Source organism: Chinchilla lanigera, unplaced genomic scaffold, assembly GCF_000276665.1.
Source record: "Chinchilla lanigera isolate Chin_1 unplaced genomic scaffold, ChiLan1.0 scaffold00005, whole genome shotgun sequence".
In the NCBI taxonomy this organism is placed as follows: domain Eukaryota; kingdom Metazoa; phylum Chordata; class Mammalia; order Rodentia; family Chinchillidae; genus Chinchilla; species Chinchilla lanigera.
In genome coordinates this window covers 14,321,823-14,345,273 of record NW_004955406.1, presented here as the reverse complement: position 1 = coordinate 14,345,273, position 23,451 = coordinate 14,321,823, and the positions used below count along the sequence as shown (strand labels likewise).

Below are 23,451 nucleotides of genomic sequence, written 5' to 3'. Positions count from 1 at the left end.
GCCCTCAAAAAGTTTACTAAACTTTTCTAAGTCCAGTAAAGTCTACTAGAAAACAAAAAAGTTGTAGATAACTTGCTAATTACCATGAACTTACCCAGGAATAGTACTTGAAACTGTTGAGAATAAATTACTAATATTTTTTAGAAGGGCTAATTTGATTATCAATTGTCTTCACCTTTCACAGGATATACATTGCAGACTCTTTAAAACTGAAATGACCAGGGGCTGGGGATTTAGCTCAGTGGCACAGCGTCTGCCTGGCAAGCACAAGGTTGTGAGTTCCATTCCCGGTACGGGAAAAAAAAAAAAAACCAACTGACATGACTGACAAGTGCCAAAACGTACTGTGGTCAGCACTGTGAATAAAAGATCCATTCTCCCTGTATACATCATAGGTGCAGGGTAGCAAAAATGAAATTGATTACTGAAGTACTGAAGTCCATAAGCCCTCCATGCCTTCATGCCTGGGTTAAGGACCACAAAACCTCAACAGAGGCGATCCATAATCAACTGTTCTCAATTTTTTTCTACCTCTGTGATTGTTTACATATGGAGCTCATTCTTATAAGTGGCACTTTTCAATATACACAGTGAATTCTATTTTTTGTTTTTTGCTTATTTTTTTGTCTTTTTGAGACAGAGTCTCGCTACGCAGTTCAGGCTGGCCTTGAACTCACTTTGTAGCCCAGGCTGGTCTTGAACTCACAACGATCCTCCTGCCTCAGCCTCCCCAGTGCTGGGATTACAGGCGTGCACCACCACTCCCGGCCAAACAGTGAATTCTCAAGTGGAGGTACAAAGACCTGAGGTAACGAAGTACTTCCACATATTGCAAATTACTGTTTCTCTCTCTTGTGCTCTCTCTCTCTCTCTCTCTCTCTTTCACACACACACACACACACACACACACAATCAATTAAAAGATCACAAAGGATCTGACGTATCAGTGCTTTTATATGGTTTTAATTTATAATGCATTATCATTCCTTTAAAATTTTTAGAAAAATCCAGGTGTAGTGGTACACACCTGTAATCCCAGAGTTCTGCTGGGCTAAGGCAGGAGGATGTCAACTTTAAGCCCAGCCTGGGCAACACAGCAAGACCCTGTCATAAAATTTAAAATTTTAAAAAGGGGCTTGGAATGTAGCTCAGTGCAAAGGCCCTAGGTGCAATCCCCAGTACCAAAAATAAAATAAAACAAAACAAAATAAAAATGTGAGAAAGGGTAGCGTATAAAATGTGACTTAAGTGACAGTTACTTCATTAAATTCAAGCCACAATCCACACTTCTGCTCCTTTGTTCTAAAATCTGATTACTGATAATATCAGAGGAAAAAAATGGGAATCTGTCATATCATTCTATGATTAAGACTCATATTTTACATAGACAACGTATCATCCTCCTTATAAGAAAATTAGGGAGACTGGAACTCAAAATTTCTTGGAAGTTTTGATCCCTTAATTGGATAGCATAAATATGATAAATATTCAACAGAAATCTACCTTAGGAATGACCATAGGTATGTACAGTCTTCAAGAGACAACCATCCAAAATTTAACCACTAGAATTCAACTTGTCCTAATCTTATCTCTTGCATTCATTCTTATCCACATGTCTTTTAATTGCTAGACTGCTGAGCTCCTTAAGGATAGGAATTATATTTTAAACATTTAATATAGTATCTTGCCTAACCCATGCACTAAATCTAATTGAATGTGGGTAGGACACAAGACAGGAATCTGGGAGAGAAGGGTAAACAGGACAGAACAATGCTTAGAAATTATAGAAGCAAAGTGAGAAAATGAGCACTAGAGAGTCAGAAAAAAATTACAGGCACAGAAATAATTACAAACTTATTACGCAGATTATGATCAGGCAATTCTGAAGAGACATGAAAATTTAAAACATTTCTCTGATGTAGGAGTTGTTTGTAGTTTTTGTACAAAAGAGAAAAGAAAAAATTAACACTCCATCTAGTTTCAAACTTTAGTTTTATTGCTAAACTATCATTTAAAAATTTCCACTTCGAATTTGTAACAAACAGTTAGCCTGACTCTATTTACATTGCTACCAAAACATTAACCGTGCCTGATTGTAGAATCCTTCTACTGAAATACATTCTACGGCTATTTACTCCAGCCTTAATAATTAAGCAAGTGTGGTATTTTTAGCATTAAGTTTTCAGAAAGCTCAGCTTTCTTCCTGAAGTTATGAAAGATCTATGTCACTCAACTCCCAGTGCCACATTCAAATCATTATAACACCATATTCCCCTGGTGTGACAAGAGTCATAATTTCTCCAACTGAAAAATTAACCTCTCTCCTTTGCAATACCAACTGCTGCGAAAGAGAATGATACATCAATTACCTCTACAGTCTTTCCGCAAACAGTTAATAAACCCTCAATCTGGCCCCAACTAACACAGTTAACTTTTTACAGAACATAATTATAAAATCAGCGGATTCTGGTCCTAACACTATCACTTAGTTTCAGTCTTAGTTCCTACAATTACGAATGAGATTGTTTGGTATAATTAAATTCAATGAACACATATTGAACACATTCTGTATTATTAATATTTTCCTAATTATGATAGATTATATAAAGAAAACTCGGAGAACTAGCAACGTCCTCCTCAGGGCTTTTCCTTAGACACCTACCTCCCCAAGCCTGTCCACAGACACGCACTTGGGAGTTGCACCTGCTATCAGCAATTTCTACTTCCAACTCAAACCCCAGCAGGAGGCTGAAAGACAATGGGAATCTGTCTTACTGCACAACTGCCTCAAAATGGGGGCAGAATCTGAGGAAATGGAAGAGTCAAGCAAGGTTTAAGAAAAGGTTTGGCAAGAGAAATGTTCACAAACTGTATGACCTTGAGGTAGCTGCTTAACCTGTTTAAGCTTCAGTTTTCTTTCCTGACAAATGGAAAAAATGCCACCTTACAGGGTTGGTATGAGAAGTAAATTAATAATTCAGATAGTGTCTTGAACATATTTTCCATTAAGTACTTAAAATTAGAATTAAGCCAGGTGTGGTGGTGCATGTCTGTAACCCCTGTACTCTGAGAGGCTGAGACAAGGGGATTGCAAACTTGAACTCAACATGGGCAAATTAATGAGACTGTTTCCAAAGGGGAAAAAAAAGGAATTTTGCTTAGGATGAAGACCCTAGGTTTAATCCCTAGTACTGGGGGGAAAAAGTAGAATCAAGTTCTATGTGAATCAATCACTCAATCTGTATCCACAGTGGCCAGTCTACCAGATATTAAGAGGATGTACTTCATGAAAGAATAATCAAATCAGCAGATGACAAGATTTCTCTGACTTCAAAGAGTCACTAAAAATATGCAGCATGCTTTTTGCCATATACCTTATCAATGGTGCCAAATTGCAGGGTCTCCAGCTTTCACTAAAGATCATTCTCCAAAATACTTAAAATTTCTTAGGTCAGTTGCAGCAGGACTAAGATGTCTTGATCTTACATAAATATACTTTTATTTACTGCCACTACCAAATAAAGCTGGTATCAATCAAGGATGAAGCAGGCCTAAGTGACCTGAGCAACAATGCTGGCACAGCAGGTAAAAAGTAACAGCTGAGAGGATTTCAAAGGAAGACAAATTCCTGCTTTCAAATAGGATATTTTATTTTTTGAATTCCTAGAAGTTTTCATCTGTGTCTTGGTTACTTTTCTCTCATTGCTGAGACAAAATACCCAATGCCCAAAATTAAGGACGGAAAGGTTTATTTAGCTCAGTTTGTGGAGGTTTCAGTCCATACTTGGCTGGCCCCAAGGCAAAGTGTCACATGGCAGAGGGCAACAGTTCATGGCAGAGGAAGATAGCAAAAGCAACAGGAACAAAAAGGGAGGAGCAGCGGCAAGCAGCCTCTTTCCCTCCTTTACTCTGTATGCAAACTATCCGCCCCAGGGTGAGTGTAACACTGACCTCCATATTCCAACACTGGACCATGAATCAATCATAAATCTAGAAGCCCACCCTATGACTGCATGAGGGTTTAGGGGGACATGCAGACACAAACCACAACAGCTACCTAAAAAATTAAATCATTCAGTAATATGAAACTTCTAAGTAGGGAAATGTAAACAAAATCAGATGCTATGTATTGTAAATAAGAATACTAAAAATTGAAAGCATTGATAATATCTACTTGACATTACAAGGGAAGAGGTGCTCAAATATACCAGTAGAAGGGTCTTTTGAAGAAAAATTTGTACCTATCAAACATCAGATAGTGCACACCAGAGCAATTCCATTTCCAGAAATCTGTGGTTATGCTTCAGATTATATGTACGAAGACTACTCTTTCTAATAATATTTTATATTTACCATAGCAAAACTGGAAGTTGTTTATAGAATCCTCAAAACAGAAACGGAGAAATAAATCATGCTCTGTCCATGCCATAAAATACTATGCAATTAAACAGAGTGAGAAAGCTAGGGATCAGCTCATTAGTAGAGCAGTGCCTAGCCTGCACCCTGGCTCCATCCCCAGCACCACCAAAAGTGCAAAACTGTTTAATGCAGTATTTATCATTGCTTCATGAGAAAAATAAGTTGCCAAATAGAATACAGAATGCTCTTTTGAAGAAAGGACATACGAATTGCTTCTTTAAATTCTCCTGAGCATTAGAATTGGTCGGCAGGGGAGGAGGGGAGGGAGGTGATCCAGTTTACATTTGGTGCCTTAAAATTTTTAAACACTGAAAAGGAAAAAGAAACTTCCACATTTTTGTTTTCTATGAAATTCAAAAGTGCTTATCTTCACAAATCATAAATCACCAACTAGCTCTACAGAGACAAATTTTATAACAGTTGTGTTGACTTACTCAAATGTGTCAGAGATGTAACAACTATATAATTTTCTCAGTCAAAAACAAACAGTATTTCAGACAACTACTTTAGTTGATTCATGTACCTGGCAAAGTTGAAATAATAAACATATCAACAACACTGACTAGGAAAAAAATAGAACATGCTATTATAGGTTTATCTTAGAGAAAATCCAGTTCAGGTTTTTTTGTTACACTTGATTCACCATTTGTCAACAATTATTTCAAGAACTCTAGTTGTTTCTGAACAATCCCTTCTCTTTATTATGCTATTTAAAATGTCACTGAAAACATATTAAACTGTAACCATTGCATATCCTTATGTCCTTCTTTTAGCACTCTTGATCTAGATAAGCTTTTCAAACCCATAATTTACTGAACCACCAAGGAAAACGTAACTACATGTAAAAATGTGAATAGAAAAATTGTTTAAAATCAAATGGTTTTTCTTTTAAAAAGCTGTTTATCGATGAGCCTTCAAGTAAGTCAGCTGTATTATCAACAAAGTGTAAGCCTTCCAATCTTTAAATAGGTATTCTTAGAATATGTTTGTCACATAGATATGTAAGATTTCTGTCCATCTGAAATATATTTCATCACAACAAAGTAAAACAAAGATCCCTGAGTCATGAAATAATTACTTTTCTTGAAAAAAAGGAAATTAAAATGAAATTTCATAGTAACACTTTCTGAATAGTGTCAATAAGAAACACGAGTAAGTGATAAAGTTTTCTCCATACCAATGTGATGTAGCACTGACCTTAGTGCTGTGTCCAACAATTTGCATTAAAAAATTTTATTAAATTCAGCCTCTCTACTATTTCTTCTATCTTCTGCTAACCAGTCTCCATGCTGTTCTATAATATTTATAGAAAGCACTGATAAGAAAATCACACTAGTCAGCAATGTTAGTCTTTAAATAAATTATAAATTAATTTTAATCTCTGTCAAGAAACAGTTTCAGACATCAAACAAGGCAAAGAAGCATCATATTAACTGGCATAAAGGAAAAACTGGGGATTTGGGCAAAGAGGCATTTATCACACTGATGTGCAGAAGATGACAGACAGCTGCATGCAAATTACCTGACATAAAGAGTAACAATAAATAAGAAAGAAATAGGGGTAACCTTAGATACTGCTTCATTCTAAACTAATTTCCTAACTTCTGAAATGAATAAGCGAATCAAAGAATCTGTACAGTATTATTATAGGCATCCAAATTAGACAGAAATTAATGTACAGTCAGAGAGACATTGGGCCAAGGAAGTCTGCACAAAAAATAAAGACATCAGAATTGAGCTGGAGGCAAATCTAAAGAAAGCCAGGACTCAGGATGGAAAAACAATAGCGCAGACTGCATGCCTCCCCAGAGATAACGGCAACTTGAGATTGTACTGTAATTAGCATCACCTGGTCCACTGAGCCCAGATAGACAACAGGCATATAGGCGGGTGACCAGAACATCAAGACCCACACTACCCCACCTTCCTGAAAATGCCTGTGTTCTTTCCTTGTACACTTGCTATGTGGATCTTTTCTCCATTGGATCAGTATTACCTAAGTGGCTATACTCGTAAGCCTACAGGTGGATTGTAGTCTAACCCAGGTTGTATCCAAATTGTGATTTTAGTGCATAAATTATCCCTGACAAATAGCTTCAGTGGCCATCCACTTGAGACGCCTCCTGGAAATCCAGGAGCTATTCTTTCCTTTATTTCCAATAAACTCTCCTAATTTATTCCTTTGGTTTGGGACTTCATTCCTCAATGCTGTGGGACCACAAAAACTCAGAAGATCTGACAACTAACCAGTCAGGAGTTATTTTTCCTATATCAGTATTAACAACACTAAAGACCTGCCCTCTTTAAAATAGTTTATAAACAATATAAAAATATTTTCATGATCTTACAATGTACCTTTTTATTAGAGTATTCATTTATGGAACTCTGAACTACACACTTGGGGCCTGCCAAAACATCCACATTACATCTGTAGTCTTGAAAATTAGCAAACTGTTTGGGGTCCTTTAAATAAACAAACAAGAAAAATAGGTGCCAGCCATTGCACCTATATGATGAAACACTAGCTTTTAGTATGCTTTTCTTTTTCTCTTGCTACTTCTCATAGTTCCTTCCAAGTCTATTTTCTATTGAGAACAAAGTCAACTTATAAAAATTTGAGTAGTTGTACTTAATAGTGTGTCAAAATAAAACTTAAAATTTTTAATTTAATATAGTTGATATTTTTATTAGAAATATTAAAACTTTGGCCAGGCATGCTGGCGCATGCCTGTAATCCCAGCACTTGAAAGGCTGAGGCAGGAGGATCATTGTGAGTTCAAGACCGGCCTGGGCTACAAAGTGAGCTCAAGGCCAGCCTGAACTGCATAGAGAGACCCTGTCTCAAAAAAAAAAAAAAAAAAAAAAAAAAAAAAAAAAAATTAAACACTTTAGGGGCTGGGGATTTAGTTCAGCGGTACAGTGCCTGCCTGGCAAGTGAAAGGTAGTAAATTCAATTTTTGGTACCCGAAGGAAAAAAAAAAAAAAAACTTTGAACACATCATCCATCCTAAAAAATTCTGTAAGTTTACTTTGGAGCAGTAATATAAAAAAGACTTATGTAACAAAGTAAAAAGTAATATCAACTATAAAGTGCTCCCATATTATGTACACAAAGAAAGTAGTATAATAGTCGTGCACTTTGGAGATTTTCAAGAATTACATAAAATGATTTACTAGCTATTCACAAGTATGCTGCAACTATTGAGGTCAACCAATCTTTTCTATAAAAAGCCAGATGGTAGATGGGCAAGAAAGCCCACACCCGTAATTCTGAGGGAGAAGGATCGCAATTTCCAGCCCAGCCTGGGCAACTTATCAAGACCCATTACAAAAAATAAAAAGGGGAGGGGATGCAGGTCAGTGTAAAGGCCCTGAATTCAATCCCCAGTACAACCCCCTGCTCAAAAAGTACCATTCCTAGATCATTTTATTGCAACGTATTTTCTTCTCTGTAAAACAAATATAATGCTCATAATAGCACCACACAGGGCTGATATAAGGACTAAGTTAAGTAAGTAATATAGGTAATTTAAGCCCTTCAGCCAATTTAAGCTCTTGCCACTCAAAGTGTGGTATAACCAAGAGCAGGGACATTAAATAGGAGATTTTTTTTAAAATTCTGATCAGGTCCCAATCCAGACTGAAAATAAGATTTCATTTTAACAACATTTTCAGGTAATGCACATAAACTTTTAAAGAATTTAAGAAGCTCTTCTTTAAGTGACACCTGCACAACTAAGTTCTACATGAATATTCTTTCTTAAAAACCATTCTTCTTGGGGTTGTGGGTATAGTTCAGTGAAAGAGTACTTGTGTGGCATGCTCAGGGCCCTGCAGTCAATCCCAAATGGGGAGGGGATGGCTCATTGCTTCTCTGTATCTTCTAACTTCATTAGAATATAAAGAATTTTCATTTGCAAATTTGTTTCTACAGTAGTATCTGCTAATGGCTGCCTTTTCTCTAGTGAGCCTAAGAATTAATAAACTTCTGAGTTCAGACTGTTTTGCTCTTTAGTTATGAGATAGAAGTAGTATTGCGACGTTAAGTAAATGTAGATTATGATAGCCTAAAAGGTACAATCAAGTGTTGGGCTTATTTAATGTCACTGCGATCCTGGACTTCTCCAATTACTTGAGCACATGTCTTAAGGGACAGCATCCTGTATCTGCCATCTGTTGCTTGAAATGGTTTCCTGTGGCTTACCATCCACACTACAGGTATCTAAATACAAGCATGATTTTAACAAATAGCCAGATCAAAATTCATATGAAGAAACAGCAAGCCTACCCGGAGTTTCAACAGCAGGGGCAACTCAGAACATGTAGGATACATAACAGTGACAGGATAATTTAAAAATAACCCTTCTAATGCTACATTCATGGCCTTAACTTTCTGCTGAAATTCTTTGCATTAAAATTAATACTCTTGCCGGACATGACAGCTCACATCTGTAATCCCAGCACTCAGGAGCCTGAGGCAGAAGAATTGTTGTGAGGTCAAGGCCAGCCTTGGCAACAAAGTGAGTTCAAGGCCAGCCTGAAGTGCGTAGTGAAACCCTGTCTCAAAAAGAACAAAAAAAAAAAAAAAAAAAAAAAAAAAAAAAAAAATATATATATATATATATATATATATAAACATATTCATATTCTTTAACACATTTCATTTTTTGAACAGCATTTGAAAATCATAAAAAGATACCTTAATTCATTTTAGTTTTGATCTTTCCCCAAAAATTAAGAGCAATTTTAGTCATTTTAAATCTGTATTCCCTTTTTAGTTAAATTACAGGCTAAGGCAAGACAATTTAGAATGACTTGAACTTCCACTTTTGGTTTGACAGGCAAAATTGTTGAAAATAATTAAATAAAAGAATAATCCAATTCCCTCCAGCGGGAAAACATTGCTATGCCACCTCCAGTTCTAACTTTTGATGTTTGTGCTGACAGAAATGTCAATTATAGAACTAATAATAAAGTGTATTGAAAATGTATGAACGCCTATCTATAAAAGAAAAAAAAAAAGATTACTTCCTACTCTGTGATATTTGTAGCTTTTTTTACATAGGTGATGGCTAATACATTTTTCAAAAGACAAGGTAACATCTCAAACAGTGAAAAATGACAAGAATAGAGTGAAAAAAATTGGACAAAAGCAGAATTTTTTGCCAGCATCATATTCAGTTATTTTACAAGTGTTTATCAAGTTAATTATCATAAACACAGATTAACAGACAAGTCAAAAAATATATAAAACACATAAGACAACTATAATGTGTTAAATTACACTTTTAGACACATTTACCAGGTTGGATTACAATAACTTTTTTCCTAGAGTCTTTTATTTTGTACTTTATTTATTATATTGGGTTTTTCACATAACAGAAACTGCAATATATACACTTGCATGACTGATTTACTTCACTTTATGGTCTCAATGTACATCCATTTTCCTATAAATAACTCAAGTTTATCCTTCTTTATGGCAGAGTAGTATACTCCATTGTGTATAAATTAACGTTTTTCTTTATCCATTCATCAAAAAATAGAAATTTGATGACTTGCTCATATGTAGACCATATAGAAGAATGAGAAATAGGGGGGAAAACTGGGGGCAGTACTGGGGATTGAACCTAGTGCCTCTGCATTGAGCTTTACCCTCTAGACCATTTTTTATTTTCAGATAGGGTCTCCTAAGTGACTACAATTACCTCTGACTCCTAGAGGGCTAGGATTACAGCCTTGTTCCACCACACTCAGCTAATAAGTTGAAAATTTTATGTATGCTTTTCATATTTTCAAATGCAATTCCAGAAATGTTATCTCTATTATTCTAGTATTTCTACTGAATAATACGGAGACACTACAAATAAATAGTTTTAAATGAGGCATTATAAATAAATAACATTGAGGCATTCAGTTGTTCATTATCCATTACTTACTGAGTAGGCAAGATTTCACTGAGAAGGTAGTATTTAAGAAAGACTAAAAACAAGGGAGCAGGAGAATCCTCTACTACCTGGAGAAAAAGAAACCCAAGCAAAGAGAACAGCACATACCAACAGCCCAGAGTACAGATGGTATGTCTGAAGAATACCAAAGGACAAGTGTAGAATTTGTAAAGAAAGGTTAAAAAAAAAAAAAAAAAAAAAAAAAAAAGAGAGAAGTCAGAAAGATAAATATTAGGTGAGAAGATTACGTATGGCCTAGTGAACCACAGTAAAAGTGATAGGGCAAGAGAAACTCCATTTTTCTTTTCTGCAATTCCATTTTAAGAGAAGTCACTTAAAGTTCACTTACACTGTAGGTGAACTCACTCTTCACTTTCCCCCCTGTAGTCAGTCATAAACCCACCAAAGAAAACAGAACTATAAAATAGGGACTGAACAAACAGAACAAATTGGGAAGTAGGCTAAACATTAAACCACAATATCCACCCTAGGTATAGTGTTTGACTGTGTCAACCTGAGAAGTTTAGAATCGTAACTAAAGTTGGCTCAGCAATTGGCTCAGCAATTCTATACCATAGGGTGTACAGGAACCACCCTAGGGGTGGATCATCACCTAGACGATATAAAAGGGAAATGAGGAAGGACAGAGGGGCTTCCATTCTTCAGAGGAGCTCCAGTCTTCATCTTCAGCTTGGACATTGTCTTCTGGCTTCTAGTACAGACTCTTTGGCTTCCGCCTTGGATCCTTCAGTCTTCCAGTGTAGACTCATCAGCCTTCCATCACAGACCCATTGGCCTCCTGATACAGACTTGCATGGAAAGCTGCAGTGAACTCCAGACCTTGGACTGAATCCTTCAGTCTCCAGTGTGCAGACACCCTCTGCACGCTTCCTCATCCAACTCTGTGGCTGACCGTCCTAAGCCAATCTTGTAATTTCTTATAATTTGTATTATCTTGTGTTATATCTGTTTCTCTAGTAAAACCCTGACTGATACAGTAGGTCTACCTGACCATCACACAACCAGCCACTTCTGGTGACAATTCTAAGGCATTCTTGTAAAATTCCCAAGAATGAGCTAATGTGGTTGTATGGTTACTATGGAAACCCAAAAAAGGTATTTAAACTGGAGGCAGACCCCAGACTGAGGCAGACATCTCTGGCTCCTTGCCAGAGACTGTCCATTGCCAGCTATTGAATAAAGCTTTGCTTGTTTTCCTGCATTTTCGGTCTCTTGTGAGTGCCTGTCTCACTGAACTCATTGTAACAAAAGAATCTGGGCTTAGTGAACTAAGCTTATGAAATAAGAAGCCACCAAACGATTTTAAGAAAAGAAGTAAAATAATGTAAAAAAATTTTAGAAAGATAGCAGGTGTGTGAAATACAGACTATAAGGAAGGGACGAGCATAAAAGGCAGGAGACAACCTTCAGGGTATCAATAATCCAGTATAGCAATGATATGGCCAGATAGAGGGGAAGTCTAGACTTCTAGACTTGTAGCCAAGGAGCAACCACTTGCTGACAAGACTAAAGACTCAGCTGTGGGATAATCAGGCTTCAGTTATTTACTACACCTGAAACAAAGAATCCTTCTATACAATAGAAAATAGAGAAGCACAACCATGTCAGAGACAAGATTCTGGAAACACAGCTCCATTGTCAAGGCCCTCTCTATCTCTCCTGAGTGTGTGCACTGTCTTGTCTTTCCAAACGACCAGCTACACTTACAATTTTATGAAGATCCACTCATTCAGATGTCCCTGTTACAATCCTAGCTAATCTATAGCTTTTCCAACCAGATTGTAATCTGACGATACCCTTCCCATTCTCTTGCTACAAAAATCACCACTTTTCCAATAACACTCCAGAACATGGGTTTTTTTCCATACTCAACATCAAGTCAAGTGAGACCGCTGCATGAGCAAAAGCAAAACTGATTTTCACAGTTTGGTCCACCCTCATAAAACCTCTGCAACAGTAATCAGCAATCTGAACAAGCAAAATAGGAATAGCCTCAGGGTCCAAAACATCGCTGACTCCACTGTGAGGTGCCTTTTTCTTGAATAAATCACTCCTCAATTTGTTGTCTGATTTTGGTCACTTTCCAAAGTCCTGAAATGGATGCTTTAGACAACTTTATCCACTTTTATCACTGCTCTGAGAAGTGGAGTTGCCAAGCTCCTCATTCAGCCAGTCTGACTGCATGAACTACAGCTTAAATATAATTAGCCTGAGTAGCCTACTAAAAAAAGTCATAGAAAATATTTTGAAACTTTTCTAAGTATAGAAACTGTCACCATACTAAAATTACTATTTCCTTCTGACTGTTAAAATGCCTTTGTTGAAAAAGCTTACTCAGGTGGACTTAAGTGGAAAAAGCCTTCTAAGCAGAGTAAATAGCATTTGTAAAGATACAGAGGCATGGCAGGAAACTAACTGTATGGTAGGAGAAGTCCTCTATTTTTAGCACTCCCTCTCCGACTACAAAGTTCAAATATCTCACACTTAAAAATGCCCTCTCTTGGAACCAAAATAATCTAGTATTTTTAGTCCAATCCCTTTCTTCTTCTCCTTGTCAGCAAATTTCTTGAAAGAATAACTCAAACACTGTTCTCCCCTTCCTCATTTCTACTCAATCTTTAATCCAGTACAGTTGAACTTCTGTGTCATCTTTATTAAAATCAACCTCATAAACATTCAATGACCTCTCAAATTAACTAAATCCAATGAACAAGTTAAATTTTGATCCTCACCTCACTGAAACTGCCTGTTTCATCTGACAACACCACAGATCACTACCTCTTTGAGAATCTCCACTTTTTAATCTGTTCTACACGGTCTTGGTTTTCCTTGGACTGCTGTGACCATTTGTCTATAGATCCTTTAGCTGGTTTTCTCTTCCTGGATTCCTGCTTAAATGTTACTGATTGCTTTTGTTCTTTACTTTTACCCACATCTCCAATTTTGTCAGGTCTACTGGCATATGCCTGACACAAGAAGACTACAAGTTCAAGCCAAACCTGGACAAGTAACTCATAGAGACCCAGTCTCAAAAAATAAAAAAGGGCTAGGGATATGGCTCAGTGCAAAGCCCCTAGGTTCAATCTCCAGTAACATTTTAAAAAAATCTTTAGCTATAAAATACCTCTTACAGTATAAGCCTATTTCTTATGACAGAAAAACAGGTCTACCTTAATGTTCTACAGTGAACTCAAACTCAGTGTCCAAAACTGAACGGACCTTTAAGGTATCACAGGAAATTGACAGAATTCAATAAAACATTTGCAAATCATATATCTGATAAAAGTTAAGTACCCAGAATACATTAGCAATTCTTATAACTTAACTAAAAAGGAAAGAATGCAATTAAAATAGGCAACAGGTTTAAGTAACATTTCAGCAAGAAAATATACAAATGGCCAACAACCACTCAACATCATTATTACTTCCAAAATACAAATAACCACAGTGATATACAACTTTACACTTATTAGAACAACAATTTTAAAAACTTGAAAGAAAAAAACAACATTGGGCAAGGTTGTAGAGAAACTGGAACCCCTATACAGTGCTATTGGGATAGTAAAACAGTACAAATGCTCCTGGAAAGCAGTTCAGCAGTTCTTTGAAACACTAAACACAGAACCACCATAATGACAAGCAATTCAACTCCTGTTATATACCCAAAGGAACTGAAAGCAGGTATTCAAACAAATACTTGTACTATTAATCATGCTATTTACAACTGATGGAACAACTCAAATGTCCATCAAGTGATGAGTGGATAAGGTGTAGTGTATCTAAATAATTATATATTATTCAGCCACAAAAAGGAATGAAATGCTAATACATATTATAACATGTATCAGTGAGGACAAACCTCAAAAATATTTTGCTAAGTATAAGTAGCCAGACACCAAAGGTCATATTCTACACGATTTTATGTATATGAATTATACAGAATAGATAAATAAATAGAGAAAGCAAACTAGGAGTTACCAGAGGAGGGAAAAAGGAGAGAAACAGGGAGTGACTTCTTAGATATGGTGTTTCTTTCCAGGATAGTAAAAATGTTTTGAAACTAGTAGAGGTGATAGTTTCCCAACATTCAGAATGTACTAAATGCTACTGACTGTACACTCTTAAATGGTGTGTACAATGGTACACTCTTAATTTTATGGTATATAAGTTTTACCTTAGTTTTAACATGTAAGCTGCTTATATGTTTTAGCAGTTTGGCTATCTTGGTAGAATAACATGGCAATGGTAAATGCAAATGTCAGAATCAGACGCCTGGGTTCAGATCTCAACTTTGTATACATAGCTGAGCAACACAAGCAAGTGACATACGTTCTCTGTGCCTCAGTTTTTCATCCCTAAAACCAAGTTAGTAAGAGTACTCACAGGATTGCAATAAATAAACGTTAACACATTTGAAACAGAATGATGCCTCACAGACAGTAAACAGTAAATATAAGCCAAAAATTACTATTGTTTTTATGGTAATCAAAAACAAGGAAGCTGTTACATATACAGACTGAGAATTCTAAGGCAATGATGATAAGAACTCAGAGATTTAATAAACCCTATACCAGAAGAAGATAATAAAGGTTTTAAAAGTACAGCTGTATCATTTAGCTCTAGCTTCTTTAAAGAGTACTTAGCACAAAGCCTAACGAGAGGTGACTCTTGTGAGGTTGGTTAACATCTCTCAGCCGCATCCATGTAGTAAACAGAATACGTTACTCCAAAAAAGTGAGTGGTACGGGATACAGCAACAAGAAAAAAGTAAGTAAGTATTGAATAACATCAAATATAAAGTAGCCTTATAGGCAGCTAAGTTAGACAGAAATATTATAGGCAGTCAGACAGGGCCAGGCCCTTGATGGAGCCAGTGCAGAAGATGGGATACCTTACAAATGGATAGAGGGACACTTCTGCTGTGGGCCAGACCTCAAGACAAAAGATTAAACAGATCCACCCACATACTTCCCTAGGGATGGACCTCAGGGATTGATATTCTAAACAGGTAGCAATCACCTTAAAAAAGCCAGGAAGAGTCACTAACCCAACCTCCTATAGGAAAGGCCCCCGGTCAGTATTCATGCCATTTGATCCCAATTTAATCAATTTTACCTGAACAATTATACTTGTAATATTATTGGCTGATCTCAGTTTTGTCCCACCTCATGCCCACCTTGCAATTTCCCATTTATCCCCTACCTTGGACCCACCTCACCTCGTGATTTTGCTCTATAAAATCCCTGGGAAGGGCAAGGTCCTTGGCAACCCACTGGGGCCCCCTTCTGTCCCTCTCTCTGACAGAAGCTTTCTTTCCTTCAATAAATGCATTCTGCTCTTAACCTCCATTGTTCCTAAAATTCATTCTTCAATTTTAGAGAACACAAACTCATCCCAGATATCTTTCAGGTTGGAAGTTTCTTTCCCCTGTATCAGTAGAATGTGGCTTATCACTGAAATTCTAGAAACCCTTGAGAGAATTTGACAGTTCTCTCTGAATACTTCCAAAGTACTTGAAATAAAATAGGAGGCAAACCAGCAACGTGATGCTATTAAATATAAACAGCTGCAGAAGTGGCACTGGGGACTATCCAACCAAGGAATTTAATGAATTAAATTTTCTTCTTGCATGTAGCATAATCTAGCTCCAAAGAGTGGCAGACGAGGAAAAATATCACTCCTTCCCTTCCAGTGCAAACACGCACACATGCACACACACATATACACATGCACACACACATACACTCCTACCTTTGAAGATTATAAATAAAGCAGCTAGTGAAACAGAGGCAACCAAAGAAGCTCAACTTCTTACCTTCTTCTGCTTCATCCTCTTGGGGTGACATTGGACCCCCTCCACTAGTAGGAGTGACTGGTTCCTCTTTGTCAGACTCTCGCTGTAGACTCACCACCTCATATATTGCATCTCCAGCATTGGCATGGCCTTTTCCTTCAGACTGTGAAAGGTATAACCATATATTTTAATATTGGCAATTAGAAGGAAATACTAAGTGCTTCACTGGTTTATTAAAAAGACCTAAAATTAAAAGTAACATGTCATATTTATCTATAGCATTCTAAAGTCGAGAAACTTTTTAAAGTGTATTGTTCTTCACATGATAATCTAAATGCAAGGTTTTTCCAGCATTATTTTAACCAATGTAAAGAAACATATTAACCATTTTGAGAGAATGAAATTTCCTTTAATCAGAAAAACTTGAGATAGCACAAGCTGTGGGACAGCTAAGCAAGTGATGTTTGATAATTAGAGCTAACACACTCAGGTAGAAGTATCAGCAATTAATTCGTAGAAGTAGGTAGTGTTTGCCTTATGAACAGTCTGCACTTTAAACAGTCATTTATTTCAGGAAGGAAAATAAAGGCAACTATCAATTAACTCAGCTTAGCATGCCCAACAAAGCCCTAGACTAGCGGTGGCAAATGTACAGCATGCTGAGAGCTCTAAAATGTTTGCCATCACTGCCCTAGACAAATTGGCACTGCCTCTTTCTCCAACTTCATCTCACACCCAAAGTTTGTCACTAAATTGTAGTCACTCTGGCCTTGTTTCAGCACCTTAAACCCTTTAAACTCTTTCCCAACTCCAGGCACTGGACTGTCTTTTTTCCCCTCCTAATAGTTTTTCTCAAAGGCTTTACTAACTCCCATGTACCATAGATACTTACCTCAAATGTAACTTAAACAAAGAGGTTGCCAAACACCTCCTTCCCAATCTAAACTAAGTTCCCTGTGGTTTTATCAAGCCCGGTCCTTTGCCATTATTGCACTTACCATAATGTTATTATACATTTCTTTTTATATTTACCTGTTTAACATTGTTCTCATTGACAAGCCAGTAAGAGTCATAAGGGCAAGGACTCCATTAATATAAAAAAAAAGTGATCCATGATATACAGTAAATGCATGTGGAATGAATGACTGGAATAATGATAAAACATATGAATTTGGGAGTCAAAAAGATTTGAATTTGAATGCAAATTTCACTACTAAGCAGATGTGCCACACTGGATAAATTACTATGCAGTCACAGAATCTGTCCCAATGAAATGGAAATAATCTCCTCCAGATTGTTAAAATTAGATATTATAATACTTTTGATATTCACCAAAGTGCCTGAAACTAATTTATTTTTTCAGCACCATACCAGGATCTATAAAGGACACAAAATAAAAATGTAAGCATATAGAAAAACAAAATCTCTAATGTCTATCTGCATTGTAATACATTTAAAATACAAAAATATAATTATTTTAATTATTATTTACTGTTTTCAAGAATTCTGAACCCTAATCAAATTTCAAGTACCCTTCAAAACAATTTCAAATAATGAAAGTTAAAATTGCCTACTGCTCATAAAATAGAGATAAGGAGGGCCATGAAAAGTTTAAATTAAGTTTAAACCAACCAAATTTTCACTGCATTTTTACTCTGCCCTGAGATGAAAGAGCTCACTCCATAATCACTAAAAGAATCATGTGAATACACTAAAAATGAAATACTTGCAAATTTTTGAAATAATCCTAAACACAGCAGGAAAGACGAAAACAAATTAATGAAAAGCAGAAAACAATAAAATTGTAGCCCTAAACTGAAACATAATGATAATCTTATAAAATATAGCCTAAACATATCAGTTAAAAGATGGATTATTAGATTATTTAAAAAATAAAATATAAGTACATTCTGTCTCCAAAGAAAATGCATTTAAAATATAATAATATCAGCATGTTAAAGTAAAATGAGGAAAGATATACCATGAAAACACTTATCAAAGGAAAGTCAAAGAAGAAACTGCATTAATGTAAGACAACAAAGACTTAACTAATCACTTAAAAAATCATTAGGGATGAAGGACTTTACATAATGTTAAAAGGATCAATTTAACAAGAATATGTAAGAATCCCATACATTTATGCACCTAGCAAGAAAGTCTCAAATATATAAAGCAAAAACTGACATAAATAAAAAGATGTTGACAAATCCACATTTACTGTTGTAGACACCAATATATCTCTTGCAGTAATCAACAGAAAAAGTACACAAGAATCCATCAAGCATACTAAAGAAATGAGACCTGGGGCTGGGGATTTAGCTCAGCGGCAAAAGTGCCTGCCTGGCAAGCGCAAGGTCGTGAGTTCGGTTCCCGGTACCGGAAAAAAAAAAAAAAAAAAAAAAAAAAAAAAAAAAAAAAAAAAGAAAAGAAATGAGACCTGATCCTTAAACACCACTCCACACCACAATGCCCAACAACAGCTACAAACACACATTTACACTGCACACAAAGGATTCATCAAAACAAATCATTTCTTGAACTACAAAAGAAAGCTTCAAAAATTGAAATTAGATTGTATTCAGTGAGCAGAATACAATTAAATTGGAAATCAACAAGATATGTATTTGAAAAAGTTTCTAGTACTTGTAAATAAAATAACATAGCTATAAATAATTCATGAATAGAAAAGCCAATTTAGAAGGTCTTCTGAACAAAAGAGGAAATACAACAAATCAAAAGTAGAGGAATACAACCATAGTGTATACAGTCAGGTTGTTCTAAGTTCGTATATTACAAAAGAAGCAATCAAAAATCAATAATCTCACCTTTCACCTTAAGAAACTAGGAATAAAAGAACAATGTAGTCCAAAGCAAGCAGAAGGAAGGAACTAAGGTAAAAGCAGACATAAAATTAGAGAAAGAACTTTCTAAATGAAGGAGATCAAAAGATAATTCTTTGAAAAAAAATAGTAAATTAGTAAACCTCCAGCTAAACTGACAAAAAAGACATAAATTATCAATATTGTTGTGTATCATCACAGATGCAACAAACATCAAAAAGGATAATAAATATTGCCGACAGCACTACAGATCTCAACTGGTCTACTCACATTTAATAAACTAATTCTATAAAAGCCAGTAACTATTGACATTTACCCAAGAAGAAACAGACAACCTGAAATAACCCATATCTAGTAAATAAAATTAAATTTGTAACTCAAATCCTTCTGAACATGAAAACTTAAGACCAAGACCAAATGGTTCCAACAATTAATTTTTAAAAACACATGATAAAGGTATTATGACTTGTATCTAGTTGTCCCCTAAAGTCTCATCAAGTCATAGGTGGGGCTTTTAAGAGGTGGCTGCTTCTAAGGTGTATGATGCTAAGATCAAGGATGCAATGCTAGGACTAAGGGTGAGTAGCCTGGACAAGGGACAGAAAAGAGGTTGCTGCCTCTTGCCTTCTCCCTGCCCTGCTCTGCCATGGACTGCTTCTCTGTGACAGCCCTCTCTGCCCTGCCACCCTGCCTGGAGCCACACAACTATGAACCAAAACTTCTACAAACTGTAAGTTGATATAAATCTTTACTCCTTTAACTTTGGGTATCAGGTATTTTGTTTTTTGTTTTGTTTTGGTTTGGTTTTTGGTTTTTCTCCAGTACTGGGAACCGAACTCACGACCTTGCGCTTGCCAGGCAGGTGCTTTGCCACTGAGCTAAATCCCCAGCCCTCGGGTGTCAGGTATTTTGTTCTAGCAATGAAAGAAGTAAATAAGATAGAATTAATAAGAAATAACACTAATGCTTAAAAATTTTTCAGAAAATAAATGTTATCAACTTGTTGCATAGACATCATTTCCCTGATATAAAAACTAAAGAAGGGAAGAAAAGAAAATCACAGACTAATATCCTTCACAAACATAGACAAATTTCTTTAAAATAAGATCTTGCAGGGCATGGTTGCACACATCTGTAATCCCAGCACTCAGGAGGCTGAGGCAGGGGATCATTTCAAGTTCAAGACCAGCATGAGCTACAAAGTGAGCTCAAGGCCAGCATGAACTGCATAATGAGACCCTGTCTCAAAAAGAAAATAAATAAATAAATAAGATCTTTATAGACTCAGCTAATATGTATGAAAAATCCAATCCATATATATAAAATTTCAACTTAAACATATTCACATGTATTACAAACACATATGTAATCCAAATTACAAATTATGTATATATGTATAAAATATTACAAGCAGGTTTATTTAGGGAATGCAAAGCTGGTTCAATATTGATGAAAGAACAACATAATTCACCATATTAACAGAGTAGAAAAACAAAAATCACATTACCATATCAACTGATTCAGAAAAGACATTTAGGAAATTCAGCATTCATTCATATTAAAAGCCTAGTAAACTGGGAATATAAGGAAACTTCTTACCCTGATAAATGTTCTCTGTGAAAACCCTACAACATTATACTTTGTTACCGGGAATCAAACTCAGGACCTTGTGCTTGCCAGGCAGGCGCTGTGCTACTGAGCTATATCCCTAGCCCCTATAACATTATACTTAATGCTGACAGAGTGAGTGTTTTTCTCCTGAGAATAAAAAAGGGAAGTTCATTATCATCATTCCTAGTCAATATCCAATGAAGTCCTGGCCACTACACAGAGGAAAAGAGAGAGGTAGGGAAGGAAGGGAAAAGGTACACAGATTTGAAATAAAATTTACTTTCAAACACTGTATTTGACTTTCTCTGGAGCTTTTTCTACTAAGAATGAATTAGAAAATACTTTAGGTTTTGTAAGCCATGTCACAACAATTCAACTTTGCTGTTTTAGTGTGAAAGTACTACAATAGTATTAGATATTTCATCAGCACTCAATTTCTTGTACAGACAGAAGTTCTACTAGTTTTTTATGTGGCACCTAAGTACTATACCAAGCAATTAAGTTTAAAATACTTTTTCACTATTTTTTTATTTTTAATAATAAAATATCGATCTATAATAAAGTATTTATAAAACAAATTACCTGGTTCAATAGTAGAATTCATTACACTTTAAGAATATGAAATACCTGATAGGCACCTAATAGATATGAGTTGATTAAGTTACAAAGATTCATCATACTTACACAAATAAACTCAAAAATTTTTTTTTCCAGTTCATCAAATACAAAGTATAATGGCTACAAATATATACAATCACATGGATAAATAGTGTATGTCTACATATATAACAGATACAGAGAAATATATAAGCTATCCATAAAGCTTCTATTGGCCTCCATACTGGAGAAGGTTAAAGACAGCCAATACTAAGTTACAAAAAAAAAAAAACACCTTCCACCACTTTTATTTTCCTACAATAACCTTGTTAACTTTGTTAATTTCCATCTCTCTTCATGTAAAAGAGTTACTACTATCATTCATGTACTATTGCTTATTTACTGATTATACTTTGACTTAAATAGGCTTAAATGAACACGCGGGGCTGGGGATTTAGCTCAGTGGCACACCGCTTGCCTGGTAAGCGTGAGGCTGTAAGTTCGCTTCCCAGTACTGGAAAACAAAACAAAACAAAACAAAACAAGCATGCATGTTCAAAAGGAAATTTCCCTTTTATACTTTATAACTTTAACAGTTAATAAAAGACTTTACCTCCAACTGTTTGAGGCACCCAAAAGGAAGAGATTTCATGAAAAGGGCAAGAAAACATTTGATGTTTTAACATTAAACCTACACTTAGCACACAATCCAAATCAAGCCCTTAGGAGACGTGTAGCAGGAAAAAGGCATAAGAACAAGCAGCCACTTCCACCTCCAACAAGACTCGTGTTTTCCCAGCGAAGACTGAAAAAGTGGGTCTCTTTCCTATATTGAAGGTAAAGTCACAGGAGCTTCTGAAAACAGGTAAGATTATTAAAACTTCTTCTCATGACCTAGAACCTACCCTTTTTTTACAGGCAAATCTCCTCCATCCAAACTAACTCTCTGCCTAAGAACAAAAGACACGACGATGGCATTTGGAGAACAGGTATATCAAGAGAAAGGTTTTTCCTCCCCCTTATAACTTCATCTGCCATCTCACTTTCTCTTTGGTATTATGACTCCTCTCAATTCATTCTAATTTTCCTCCTTTCTTGTTTCTTAATTCTCCATTTTCTGAATCCAAATTCTATTCCTAGCCAGACACAAAAGGGAAGTAAGATATTTACAAGAATGCTCAGCACTCAGAAAGTACTATGGTGTGTTATTTCTTGTAATTGGTTGGTAATGTTTGACACAATACTTTGCGGCATGACAGTATAATATACAAGTAACATTCAAGAATAATAAAGGAAAAATGTCTTCCACATCCATTATATTGTTGCTGTGGTAATCCTTTTGAACAAATAATGACAGTGGTAATCAGGGTCACAAGCATGCAGTCTCAACAATAAAATAAGCTTTGCATCTCTTAGGACCTTTGCATTTGTTGTCTCTTCCAAAGTTCTTTCCCTGAACCTTCCTATGTATGGTAAGTTCCTTCTTGTCAATCAGACTTTAGGCAGTTATATATCACCTGTGTCACTGTACTGCTGTGGCCCCCCTCAACATCCACCTAAACCACCACAGCATTGTACAAATTCTTTTCATTTTATTTTACCATATACTTCCTGCTATAATAGTTGCTTTTATATATTCCTTATTAATATGAAGTAACACAGAGATTCTTTGAAGATAAGGATTGTATTCTGAAATTCATTTTCTTACTGTGGACACCAACCATACAGATACCAGGTGTGTATGCCTTTGGTCTTTGAACTGACCTGATGTAACAGCCAGGGAATTATTTATTCTAAAAATCTTTTAAGTAGCTAATTCCAATGTCATGGAATTTTATAGATAAAAAACTTCAGTTATACTATTACTAAGACTCTTACAATAAAAAAACTACTAGTTACATGAAGAGAATCCTACTGGTACTTTTTATTTTCTATCGAGAATCAGCCTCATTTGACATACTTATTCTATATGCAAATTCAAAACATTTATTTTCATATACTAAATCTAAAATATATCCACCAAAATATGAAAGTTAGTAATTCCTTTTGAATAAAGTTCAGTATGTCTTTTAAGGACTAATACCCCGACAAATAAACTATTTTTATTATTAAAGTTGAAAAATCTCCATGTGGGGCTGGGGATTTAGCTCAGCAGCAAAAGCGCCTGCCTGGCAAGCGCAAGGTTGTGAGTTCGGTTCCCGGTACCGGAGAAAAACCAAAA

At 35.8% G+C, this 23,451-nt stretch overlaps 1 protein-coding gene across 3 annotated transcripts in view; it reads right to left on the bottom strand.

Moving 5' to 3' along the window:
- Positions 1–23,451, bottom strand: part of Rabgap1l (RAB GTPase activating protein 1-like) — a 598,504-nt gene that overhangs the window by 469,779 nt on the left and 105,274 nt on the right. For all 3 annotated transcript variants that reach the window (XM_005374884.2, XM_005374886.2, XM_005374887.2), the window contains one exon: positions 16,204–16,345. In XM_005374884.2, coding sequence (XP_005374941.1) covers positions 16,204–16,345 — 142 coding nt within the window. The remainder of the gene's footprint in view (positions 1–16,203; positions 16,346–23,451) is intronic.